The sequence below is a fragment of the Perkinsus marinus genome, assembly GCF_000006405.1.
Source record: "Perkinsus marinus ATCC 50983 genomic scaffold scf_1104296927884, whole genome shotgun sequence".
Lineage (NCBI taxonomy): Eukaryota > Perkinsozoa > Perkinsida > Perkinsidae > Perkinsus > Perkinsus marinus.
The window spans coordinates 586383-599853 of NW_003217015.1; the positions used below are offsets into that span (position 1 = coordinate 586383).

Sequence of the window (13471 nt, forward strand, 5' to 3'; positions counted from 1 at the left end):
TGTTGCTGTAGTACTACTTCGGTTGTGTACCGCGAGCACTAATCATAAGCCTCACCATCAGAGTACTGGTATGATTGCCCCGCAAACACGAAATTGAAGTTCCGAACGACGAAGTCGATTTTCCTAAAGGAACGAAATTGAAGTTCCAAAGGTGTACTCGACGAAGTTGAAAGTTCTATGACGAACTCGAAGGTTCGAGAGTCGAAATTGAAAGTTCTATTAGAACGAATTTGAACTTCCTATCGACTTCGGACGAACTTGAATGTTCTATGACGAAGTTGAAAGTTCTAATTGCGAATATGATCTTCCCGTTTCGGATTCGTCCCTCCAACTTCGCGCGTCCCGACGAAATTGATGGTTCCAAAGACGAACTAGATGTTTAAAAGGTGTAGAAAGATTTTTTTGACACATTCATCAGCCTGTGGGGGAAAAATCTAGTTATGGGGAACCCTAAGAGGTGTGGCCCTCAGAAGGATACTTCGGGACTCACATAATCACATAATCAACTGTGGGCCCGAAAGGCAGAACGTCTGATGGAACCATCCCCTACTAGCCACCTTTCACAGAGGATGGAGGCTGCGTGTCGCCCTTCACGTGTTCGGCAAGATTGCTAGCCGGAAAATATTTCTCGCCAGAGCGCTCCCAACGTGAACAAGTAGATATTTTTGGCGCTCTCGTAGCCATCTTGGCTCAAGTGTTATTCTCGTTTAACTCCACATAGCCACAGTGCTCAACTTGGATCGACGTGACGAGAAGCCTGAGAGAGATCGCACTTCTTTGGTGGCGATTTCCAAGAGAAAAGGCTTGTCGACCGTGGCGGAAGATTGGACATCTGCTAGAGTCATTGGCGGAGCCGGAAATGATATCTGGTTGAGAGTTAGCGTTCACGTTATGATTAAAAACCCAGATCGTACAGCTTCTGATGGAACTCACGGCTACCTGGTCATGCGCTATGGTAACCGTTGTGGTTTCACCCGCCAAGCGAGCAAAGCGGAGCTAATACAATCTGTGGCTAAGATAGTCGATCAAGTGGTCTGTACTGAGTGCAGCCTAGGATTCTATCCGCTCTGGATTATTATATTTCGTAATCTGCTATTGGGCATGTTAGTGCATGCGGACCAACCGAATCCCGACAATGGGGTCTGGAGCGAGAGAAGTTGCAGTAACATCATCATGATGTCATCATGCAGCCAATGTCTCGTACGAATGCGTTGGCTAGTTTTGAGCTGAATGGAGCCCAAGCGGTGAATGTTAAAGTTATCTATATTGAACTATCCCGCACTGAGTTTGAGGCGCACAGGGTAGCTCTATGGTGGTTGACGAGCGGGAGAGGCCCAGTCACTAGGGCTGTTCCGTTTTTGATCGAGAGCCTGAGGATATTATGATCGTACCGCTGATTACAGTGGGGGAACTTCCTAGAGGCGCTCTTCCAGCTGAGTACGCTGAAGCAGGTTGGACTGCCATGAGAGGCAACGCTATAGTGGATTGCCTTCCGTCGAATGATAAACTGCTGCAGCGCGTTTCGTTTCTGCCTACTCGCTTTGCGGGAGTTGACGCCATGATTGCCAGGGCTGAGCTAGTGTTCGGCGAACACTGTTCGCGAATACCTTCTCTTTTCCTTGGAGAGGCAATGACGCTACTAATAATGCTAACCCTCTCGTTAATAACTCAAGATACTCTACATGATTTGCCAGAGAAAGGCCAGTTTCGCTCCGCTGAGATACTGAGTTTTTGGTCATTTTCAATTTTAGAAGGCAAATCCTGAAATGTTTAAACCTATTCGTTATCTCTAGTAGGTGCTTTGACCAACCTAGTCTCCTGAATATGCCTTACAAGCGTGGCCGATTCGTTGTATAATGGTACAACTTGGTGGAAAATTGGAAGCTTCCAAGAAGATATGTAGTTTCCCACATCTACGAGGAAGAAGGCGGACGGATTTATAATGACACGAAAGAAACGAGCAGGGAGGGAGTGGGACAAGTCCCTGCCTCGGGCCTTCGTCTTTATTATAAGAACGACGTGAAGAAGAGGATGCTGGCAGTGGAGTGAATGATAATAATATTATCACACCGTGTGATAATATTATTATCACTTACAATTTCAGCTTGTTTATTTTAATTTTATGGTTCTTTTCAGTAATTGCCGAAACGCCAAAGTGTTGGTACAACAATAACCACAACAATAAGAACAACCACTAGTCGCGCCGCCAGCGCGATTTTAAATGGCGCAGGACCGACCATGGCCAGAACGGTGGACTCAATGAGAGCTTACTACTGGCTCTGGCTGGCTACAATAGTACACTGCTACTGGATGCGGTCTGAAGTGGTGAGTTCATGCTCAAGTATTGTCTTATGTAATATAAGAACTTGAAGGAGTGGATGCTGGCACTGCCAGCCTGGCAGTGTTATGGAACGGCTCCCAAAAGAACGACAAGAAACGAATCGTTTCAAACGATGGAATTCTTGTAAAAACTCAATAACACTGTTATAGGACCAAACAGGAAATGGAACGACATTCGCCAAATACCGTTCGCCTTGTTCACTGAATTCTTGATTTCTAGCAATCTTGCAGTTTCCTTGCTTCGGGGCCCGAAGTTCGGGCGGGCGACATTGCCACAGTGCCTGAGCTGTGCTAGCTATTTGCGTTTGTGTGCGGTTACCGGTTGGGCTTCGTGTTACTTCCTGATAAATGTCTGAGTCGTTGCTCTGTGCATACTATTGACAACTCCTGCTAGTTTCAATAGCTGCGTTCGTTACCATGTCTACTGCCAAGTCAGTGCAAAAACTTAAATCGTCAGTGGACAAGGAGGAATTTGAGGAATACGGTAGTACAGGGGGTGCTAGTAAAAACTTAGGTGAGTTCTTCTACTCTAGTCGTACTAGTTTGTACTAAGTTTTTATTGAATAATTTACTATGGTTCGGCAGGGTTTCTTACTAGTACTGTACTAGTAGTACAGTACTAGTAAAATGTCATAAAGTTATGTACTAGTAGTACATAACTTTATGACATTTTACCGGTGGGGCTTTTTTAAATGTTTTACATTTGTGTCGTTCTTTTGTGCTATGATGAGCAACTAGTACCTGTGTCAAATGGTATACGTGCAGTCTTTGCATTATCTGTGCTTCTCTGTCTACGCGGTATATATGTTATCTAATTCGTTAATTGCTTAGGGCAGTACAACTTTGTCGTTAATTGGCATTATCTGCCTGAGACATGCCTTGCTGTGTACGTTAAATATTTTCATGTAAAGACAGTAATATCATGCAACGATGTCATGGTATGGCAGTATATGCCTCAGACATATGTTTGCTGTGTACTGTGTACATCCCAATGTCGATGTATGTATGTTTAGATTTCTGTAGTACGTCTTGCATTGGCAGTATATGCCTATGACGTACTTCGTTCTTTCTATCATCTCTGGTGTTTTTTGTACACGCTACATTTTGTCACAAATTGGCATTATCTGCCTGAGACATAGCTTTCTTTGTACGTTTTTTATATACATGAACACATAGCTTTATCACACAAGTATGTCATAAAATGGCAATATATGCTTCAGACATAAGTTTCTTGTGTACTTTTCCAGTTTAATGTCTATGCATATAGTAATATTATAGTACTATGTCGTAAACTGGCAGTATATGCCTGTGACATACTTCTTTTTATGGAGTACTTTTACACAAGTGTTCTTAACTTGTAGTCTGTATGTTTTATGCAGACTGTGGCTCCGTGCGTATATGATGTTTAAACGATGAAGATCGAAGCGTGCGTCGTATTTCAAGGGTAATTTTTGCCTATTTTAAAGAAACCATTTAAAGCCTTAGGTGTTTCATTTCTGGGAATAATCAATGTTTTGACTATAATGCTTATGCGTTTTACGAAGGTTCGTCAAGTAGCGTCGGTAAGAGGGGATTATCCGAGCCCAACAGAAGACCTAAGTTATCAAGTACTATGGTCCGTTTATGATTTGCATATTACTGTTCTTTGTAGAAACCTGGAAAAAAGTTTTTCGGGTAGTGGAACAAATAAAGAAACGACAAAAAAGGGTTCAGAAGTTTTATAAACGTAAAGTTACTCCTCTATGTACTACATGGGTCCTGCAACTTATGTTATTCTATTTTGATCTATGTTAATACATGTTGCTAGGTCGTCAAAAAGCACGTGAAAAATATCTTAAACTTCGTCGACGAATTATAGGCCCTAAGACTACAGGTAGTTTAAAATGTTCAATGGACGTTGCCTCACGACGTATGGTCATATAATGCAGATCCCAACAAGGTAGGTCATTCAAATACAGAAATCCCGGACATACAGGGTAAAGGTTCTACTACGGGTGAGTATTCGTTGTTTAGGTTTTATGCCCTTTTTTATGTTCTTTTTTTGTTGTTGTTAGATACAAAGTCAATGTTCGATGTTGATTATTGTTTCCGTAACGTCGTGGATGATTCGCAAGCTCACAGCAGTGAATCTAGTTTGCCTGTGGACGAAGCTAATCGTTTAGATGAGCGTAAGGTGGTTTGCAGCCTTTGTTATCTACCTCGTTTTTTGGTTATTTTACAGAGATACTTCAACTTGCGTGTTCACAAGATAATACCGGTCCTATGACTGTCAACACCTTCGCGCGTACATCAAACAAGTGTAGGGCAAGTGAAAGTTCTAAATACAAGTGTACAACTCATGATGCAACTGATGGTAATACTGCACCACTGTGACTGTTCTACGACCATGTTTTTTAGACAATGACCTTAGTTCTGTTGGACAGGAAAGCACCACTCACCACGAACTTTTGCGTAGTAATTTCTAGTATAATACTTCTATTTCTATGTGTCTTTCGTTGTAGACGATGCTGCTTCGGCTTCTTCTGCAAAGCAGAACGTGCGTTCACCTACGAAATCTAACTGTACTATATCTATGTTTAAAATTTAAACTTTAAATTGGACTGAGTTGTATAGTTTTGTAGGTGTTGATGATATTGGTAAGCAGAATACTACGAAGTCTTCAAAAGGTATTTTATTTTCTCTCGTATGTTTTTCTTACTCTTATTTTGTTTAGATTTTCGTTCTACACCTACTATTGTAAGAGCCTTTACTGCTACGTTGTTGCCTTCTACCGATGGGTCTATGAGGAGTGTCACGAGTAATATTGGATCGTGCATTGTTATACACGTATTAGTTTTCTCATATACGTTTCGGTTATCGTTTCGATTTACGTTCTTTTACTCGTTTGTGGTATCTGAAATTTACATCACTTCTTTCAGGTGACAATAGTTATTCTGTTCAATCCGATCGTAATAAACAGAGGTATACACTCAGTCCACATGACAAGTCTTCTACATCGAGTTCAGTAAGCTGTACGTTTACACAAGAAGACAGCTCAAGTTCGGGGAATATTATACACGGTAACTGTTGATAATTACTTCGAACGTGTATCTGTAAGGGTGTTTATTCACTTTATTCTTTTTTGTCATTGACTCGCATCATATGCCCTAGAGATACTAAGCAGACGAAGTTTTACATACATGCTAAAGACGTATTTATTTATTTTTAGATGGCAATAGTTCCGACCAAAACTGCGACGACGATGGGAATATACGCCGTACCTCTTTACGTACAAATAATATTATTTTGGCAATCGACGATTGATTGTTAGGTCTTAGAAATATGAGGCGTAAAAGAAATGTGGAAGAGACATCTGGTAGGTTTATTCGTTATCATGCATTACCTAATATTTATTTTCTAACAGCTGGCAAAGTTGATAACTGCTCTGAACACAGGACTACTATATCCAAGCACGTTGGTGTGAACTGTTTAATTATATTCAGGTTTACCCGTAGAGAACAACAATGAGGTTAATATTTCTACGCCTAACGTAAACGATGACATGACAAGAGCCAATTTTCCTGCTCGTCGCATTTCTCGACGTAGGTAAAGGTGGTCGTTTTGCGGCACGTTCTTTTTAGGTCTACAAAATATTCGATTACGGAAATGTGTACAAAATCAAACGTTACCTCAAGGTAACCTCGTTTTCATATTGTATAATGTTTACGAAATAAGGTTGTAAATCGTTCGTCGATATATGTTTTCTTCCCTGTTCTACTAAAGGGAGTTCAAATGCAGTTTTGCGCTTGAGCAAAGCTTAGGATTCTATTTTTTAAATATTCCTCACGTAATGTTTGTTTAAATTGTTCCGTTAGTTGTTTTTTTGGCAGAAACAGAATGCACATTATACTACGGCACACTTCTTCATTAACTGGCATATATGCCTACGGAAGGATTGTGTCATCTATTGTCCATACGTGTTATTAGTAATAACACGTAATTAGTAATAACTTATTACTAATTTAAAATTAAATATAAATTTGCACTAGTCATTCGTGGTTTTACTTATTCCTAAGCAAAAACTGGGCTAAGTGTCAAGGCGTAGGTAATTTCTATAACATCAATTTCCGTTTTATATCTACAACTATTAGAATTTTTTCCTAATTTTCAACAAAGCGCTTTTTATTTGTGATACTCTGTTTAGATATACATGTACATGACAAAAATGATGGTCGTCAATTGAAGCGGAAATTGGACAACGATGTGTCGTCAGATGCTGTGCCAAATCGCCGAGTTTCTCAACGTATGCAATTACTAGCTTCTTTCTATATTACTTGTTAGGGTTACAAAACATTCGTCAACAGGAGACAGAAAAATATCAAATGTTACCTCAAGGTAAGAGAGTAGAACAACGTTTTTGCTTAAAATCATTTTTGACTCTTCTTCTAGTAATTTGTTCATATGCGTTTTTCAGATGCACGTAATGCAGACTTTGTGCCGTCTATGCCCTCACATTTGCCACCATCGTCTGACAATGACGAAGATTCGTCAGAAGCTACTTCGAACCAGCACAACGACACAACTACTTCTTCTCCGTCGATTGGTAAAATTCCGTGTTTGATGTTCTTTATATTACTACAGATACCTTGTTAAAACGAGGTAAAGATTTTTTACTGCGTTTATCTACTACGACGTTGTCTAAATCTGGTAATCCGCATTCTGTACACTACGTACTAAATTATGTAATTAGAATCCAAGTTGTTTGCAACTCTTTCACCGGAAGAACAAGCTGCACTACAACAACTCGCGACTAAGGGTTTTGAGAAGCCTCATGAGGATGAGATCGCATCTTGTTCTGATAGTGCGACAGACACTTCGTCTGAGATAGAAGAACCCGTGTTGGAAGGAGACCTCAATACAGCTCGCAAGGTTGTTTATGGTATTTTTTCCTATCCGTACCATGTAATATATTTGCTGCTAGGTAATTCAGGGAGTCGTAAGATGTTGAGTGGGCTACAAACAGCAGAGATGCACGATTTTCTTCATCATATTTATGGTATCGGTGATATCTGTGACGAATTACTGGACGTGGACATGACTCAATTACCTCCTCCGTCTAAACCAGGTGCGCTACGTTGATATTATTTTACACAATGCTTTTTCTCACTAGGTGCGTACAAAGAAAGTAAAACAACGCTTAAACGCAGTAAAAAGGAGTCATCCTTAGGTAACGAGTCGTTGATGTTTTCTTCTTTATGTTTTTATTTTTGTCTTCTTCTTAAGCTCTCGTAAAGCCCAAGAAGTACAAAGAACCTGCTCAAAAAGATTATCCAAAACGATTTCCGCATGAGAAAAATATGAAAAAAGGTGGTACTTTTCAAGAACGACGTCGTATCTTCGAGATGAATCACTTACAAAGTACGTTTATTTCATATTTTGTTTCATACTTTGTAGTTACGGTTTTCTAGGTCACGCAGACGAATATCTCTGTAGCCATGCCACTATGGAGGCAGTTATTAAAGATGTCGATCGTGAGTTATTTGGTCAAGGTGCTCATCGTTGGACACAAGAGGCTATTTGGGTTTTGCAGATAGCTGCGGAAAAGTATCTGGAACGTGTGTTTCAAACATCATCGTTTATGCTACATTGTTTTGATTGCGATACATTGACTCCACCTGTGTATTTACTTGCAACCTATTTTTTGGGTGACGAAAAGGTTAGCAGTTTACTTCGTTATCGTACTTTCGACTTATTGGGCTATAACGTCAGCTTTCCTTCTACTGTAGCTAATCGTGCTCAGTACGAAGCTCAAGGATTACAAGCAGCAGAATATATGTACTTAGGAGAGAATAATTACAGGTCGCACCAATCTTTGGGAATTCAAGCTAAGAGGAAATCACCTACTAAAAGACGGCTTGTTAAATTACGAGATAAGTAAGAACACCAGTGTGATATACAGTTGTACTTAATTTTGAGGGTTAACTCGGAAGCAGAAAGTAAAGATAGTTCTACAAGTTCGCTTTGAACGTATGTTGATGCTTGTGCATCGACCGTGTTATTTACTTTCTTCTGTCTTTAATCTTTGGCTGTCGTCTAATAAATCACCGATGCGCTAAAGTAATAGACTACGTCGTGTGTTAGCAAGATATGCTTAAGATGTATTTATCCGAAGACATTGAATAAAGTTATCGTTCTTCGATCTGTACTATATGTTACATCAGTCGTTGGCAGTATATGTCGAAGATGTACATTTCGGTGCGATTTCTCGATTGTCGTCTAATAAATTACCAATGCGCTACGAGTAGTACATCGTTTGTTGGCAGTATATGTCCAAGATGTGTTCCTGCCTAGACATTGAAGTGAAGTTATCGTTCTTCGTTGTCTACTGGACGTTACATCTCTTGTTGGCAATATATGTCCACGATGTACGTTCCGGTAGGAGTTAATCGAAGTAGTCAATTCTGCACTCATGGTCAAATTTTACATCATAAGCTGGCAACATATGTCCAAGATGTAAAGCGACCTATAGTCAACTCCTTATTTATGGATTTACTGTAACCACCTATATTGTGTTCAGTAATATGGAGGTTTGGGTGGTTGCCACCGGTTTATCAAACCCGTGGCGCTTCTAAACTTTATCTCCTGTATACAACATCCTAGTTATAACGCCAGGTCAACCACGAAGGTCAATAAACTAGGGTGTTGCGAAACCACTCAAATGGAGATAATCTAGAAGCCCTCCATAAAACTTGAAGAGAAAAAAGAAAAAAAATAAAACATTATAGTTGAGTTTCCAGGAACACCACGAGGAGGTCTCTGAGCTCGTTCCCATCTAACAGTAAATCTCAATACATTCGTCCTTGAACTAGCCCCATAAATGGACCTTCATTTCAGTAATAGTCCATATCCTCCTTCTTCGAGTTATATGCTATTTCCTTATCAGTAGATGTTCTTGATGAAATACATTTTCTATCTTGAACCTAAGTATCTTATACTTTGCTCTGATTCTATAGTACATCGTTAGTTGGCTGTGTGTGCCCGAGATGTACTATTGGCTACGTCAGAAGAAACCTTTCTTATCCTATGTTGTCTATCTTAGAAATGTGTAGTGTTTGCCAAGCATGTTTCTTATATATAAATTTACATGTATAATGCAAAGCGGCAAATATTCAATTTCTAAAACGTAGAGGCAACTTGTTAAGAATTTTTACGAGAATTTTATTTCGAGATTGTAGGTTACTTTTGTATGAGTAACTGTAAGTTACCTTCTACGTCAGCTCGGCAAAAATCTTTGTCTTACGTTTCTCCTGCTTGTGCTCCTCCTGCAGCTCAGACTAGTCAAGAGCCCAGAGGACATCAGCGAAAAAGAAGGTCATCGGGTTTATGTTTAACGAAAAACAAGCAGAACTCTGCACAACAGAGAGATACTACGGATGTAAAGAAGGTACATTTTGACACAATTAATCTGTGTCCAATACAAGCTCTTCAAAGTCAAGTACCTTTCATATCGATACTGTCTGAGAGCACAAGACAGGCTCTGGCTTCAAGTAATACTTTACCGTTTTGTTTTTTTATTTTAGTTCTCAGAAAATCAAGCGATTGATGACATCCAGAGGTTTATCGGTCCTAGTATGCGCTATTTCAAATATACAAGAAACCAGAGAGACTGTTATCCCGTAGAAGGAGAGGCTTGGCCCGGTACTGTTTTGAACGTTGCGTCTTTTACGAAACTTTTTTCTTCCGAAACTTCGTCCTACTCCTGAGGGATGTTAAGAATAATACTTTGTGCTTGGAAGGTAGAACATATGCTCGTCATTGTCTGCGTAGCTTTTTTGCAGATCTGTACGCATGGATTAAACTAGATTCGGTGATGCAAGAGTGTGTTTTATTGTTGAGCTCTTTGGTGGATTCCTGTACATTAGTGAATCAAAATATAATCCAATGATGCAAAACTGGTATTCCGTCGTTATATCAGCCGTTGAAGTTGTATACCTACGATCAAGTTGCCGACATGTTTGTTCATTGGGTGCAATGTAAAAAGACGTTTGTCATTTTCTGCTGACGTGTTTTCAGGTGTTTTTCAAAGAATACCGTTCGTCGAAAGAATGTTTTTCCAGCCTCCATTGGTCGACTTTATACGCAGATGTACTAAATGGTCGTATATGAGGTATATAATTGCTACAACTTCAAATTGAAGTCTTCAATTATAAATCCGGTTGAAAGTTTACTTTCGAGGTCTACAGCGGAGACTAAGTTGTCAACGATTGAGTCGGTAAGTTTACATCGATCATACACTGTCAGTCACTGACAGTGTATGAGCCTCATAGGTGAGGTGGGCACCCGGCGATTTTCTAGTCGCCCGGCCCGGCCCGGCCCGGCAGCCTTTGAGCCCGCTTCCCCGGCCCGGCCCCGGTGACCCGGCAGTCTTTTCTTACCCATGTTCCGGGTTTAGCGGGCCCGCCGGGTTGGCCGGGTAACCCGGCCCGGATTGCCAGGATCTTATCGTCGTATGGTTCCGAAAGCCTTCCTGCCAGGATCGCTTTCGGACATGATCGATGATAAGAACTTCTTATCAAGAAGATCCAAGATCAGGGCTGCATGGATCAAGCAATATCCCGATGTGCCAAGTCACGCGATTGAAACGCGAAGTGCGAGTTAATTTCCAGCAATCGCGGCGATTCCTGGAAACTAACGCGAAATTCCGCGCTACGTACAATTAAAAGCACTATTATTGGCTTGAGATATCTGCGCTGCGGGGCTTCCGGGTGACCCGAGGACAGTTGCGGGTCATTTTTCGCCTGCTCACCCGCATGAACCCGGCAACATCGCCGGGGAAGCTGGGTTTGTGACTTTGACCCGGCCCGGCCCGGCTCGTTCCGGGGCCGGGCCGGGGCGAATCGGGTCGGCGGGGCCGGGCAAGGGTGCCCTGCCCATGTAGTATGATTCATACTTCCTATATTTCTGTTGTAGCTTCCAAATGCGGATCAAGCAGTGAGAAATATGTACATAACAAGTTCTCCTCATATCAATAAAATATGTACAAAGAAAGGCGGCAAGGTAATATGCTTTGTATATAATATAATTACTTATTGATTCATATTCACATTTTACACTTCTGTTGTATACGAGACATTTGTATAGTTCGGTTGTTTGTCACAGGCCTTCGCTTTAGTTACCTCGAACATCTACTGTCAAAATTGATGAATATCGTAAAAGTAAGGAGGACATGAAAACCAGACTACTTTAAAGGAAATTAATAAAGCTAAGGTTGGTTTTTGTCTTGTTTTGTATAACATAATGTCCAGATCAATTTGAACAAAATGTACAATATTTACCGACGGAGGTCTACTCTTAATGTGCAACCCAGGTAAATCTTTTTTTGTCTTACAATTAGTCTCGTTGTTAGATTCAAAAGTAACAATAAATGCCATCTTAAGAAAAAAACAACGCCTATGAAGTGACTTTGGTAATACAGGTTGTCATAAAATGACAGTAGATGCTCCTGACACATGTTTATTGGGGACATATGCTTATTGGGCAATTGTGATAATACAGTGTCTATGTATATAGGATCTATGTATACAGTAATATTATAATAGTATGTCGTACTTTGGCAGGATATGCCTGTGACATACCAGCGTCTGCGCATTATCTGTAGTTTTATTTATACGCGCTATATATGTTATCTAAGTTAATTGCTTAGTGCACTAAAAGCTTGTCATTAATTGGCATTATCTGCCTGAGACATACTTTGCTGTGTACATCTTTTTTCATGTATAGATATTAATATCACACAACGATGTCATGATATGGCAGTATATGCCGCAGACATATGTTCCCTGTGTACTTTTTTTATTTCAATGTCATAGTATATAGTAATAGTACTGTAATACGTTTGAAATTGGCAGTGTAATACACTGAGTGTATGCCTATGTGCCAATTTACGAACTCGGCGTGATGTAGGCAGACGGAATTTGGGTTCCGAGAGATGGAGAAAAGACCATAGAGTCCTTAGCGTGACGTACGGGACTCATAGACGAGTGCGTCACGTCACGAAAGGACGAGCGAAAGTGAGAGAAAGAACGAGATGAGACGATGGTGTCTGATGGACAAAGGATGGGGCTTGGAGAGACAGACGAACTATCGTAGTTCGGCACATTCTCCCGCCAGCGGAAAAATAAAATTGAGCTCGCGACCGATGGTCGCAGATAAATGAAGACTACTGCGTTGGTATGAGCCTCATACTATGAGGTTATGGAGAGGCTGGAGTAATTCTTTACCCGTTGAGCGCTCCCTTAACCTAAAAGTGTGGCCAGTGGCCTCCAGCACGACGTAGGGGCCACGAGCTAAAGAACCAAGCTTCGACGGCGAAGGGGTCTTCAAGTAAACACAGTCACCCACAGATACTGACTGACCGGAGGGTCCCAATTTTGCGCGTGTCCTCTCGCGTGTATCCTCCCAAAAAGTCTCGCGCCAAGTTAGGAGTATGTCGGCCGCAAGAGGAGAGGCTACCCCGGTCTGATCATGCCGATAGGTGTGGCAGAGATCCCAGGGAGAGATGTCGTGCCAGGTAAGCCTGGTATTGCTCAGAGATACAGCCTCAGCCACCAGGGTTCTCCAATCTAACTTCTCACCTCTGGATCGCAAGATGCGGATATGGTGATTGAGGGGGCCATGGCTCCGTTCCCACTTACCTCCGTAGCGCGGGCTCGAAGGAGGAGCAAATCTTTGGCGAATGTTGCGTTTGATGAGGAAGGCTCGGAAAGCAGCGCTCACATAAGACGACCCTCGGTCGCTGTGGACCGTGTTCGGTTGGCCAGTCCGGGCGAATATACGCCGAGCAGCAGTTATCAGATTCATTGAGTTGGTAGTACCGACGACCTCAGCATCTATAGCACCGGTTAGCAAGTCGGTGGCAACAAGCAGAAATTTGGCTCTGTCGCCGTTTTCCTCGTAGGGACCTGTGTGGTCAACGCCAATGGAGCGCCAGGGGATGCCATCCACCTTCTTGATACCTGCGGCCTGCTTCAGAGTAGCACGATGTTTATTTTTGATGCAGATCCCACATGACTTGACATGCGGCTGATACTACGACGGACCCCAGGCCAGTGATAGAGCTAACAACCTGCTTATAGGTACCTGTGACGCCGGG

The 13471-nt window shown here is 41.5% G+C and overlaps 2 protein-coding genes across 2 annotated transcripts in view; one reads left to right on the forward strand and one right to left on the reverse strand.

The window, feature by feature from the left end:
- Window positions 1-4137: 4137 nt before the first annotated feature.
- On the forward strand, window positions 4138-4606 carry Pmar_PMAR010221 (hypothetical protein; the record flags this gene model as incomplete). Its single annotated transcript, XM_002788638.1, has 3 exons — window positions 4138-4213; window positions 4395-4513; window positions 4562-4606. 3 exons carry the CDS (start codon window positions 4138-4140, stop codon window positions 4604-4606), a joined length of 240 nt encoding a protein of 79 aa, XP_002788684.1.
- Window positions 4607-12595: 7989 nt separating this feature from the next.
- The window catches only part of Pmar_PMAR010222 (retrovirus polyprotein, putative), a gene marked incomplete at both ends in the record, with an annotated part of 1006 nt that continues 130 nt past the window's right edge, over window positions 12596-13471 (reverse strand). Inside the window, 5 exons of the mRNA XM_002788639.1 lie at window positions 12596-12619; window positions 12832-12941; window positions 13014-13334; window positions 13391-13407; window positions 13459-13471. The exon at window positions 13459-13471 is cut by the window's right edge and continues 4 nt beyond it. Of these exons, the coding sequence (XP_002788685.1) occupies window positions 12596-12619; window positions 12832-12941; window positions 13014-13334; window positions 13391-13407; window positions 13459-13471 (485 nt within the window). The remainder of the gene's footprint in view (window positions 12620-12831; window positions 12942-13013; window positions 13335-13390; window positions 13408-13458) is intronic.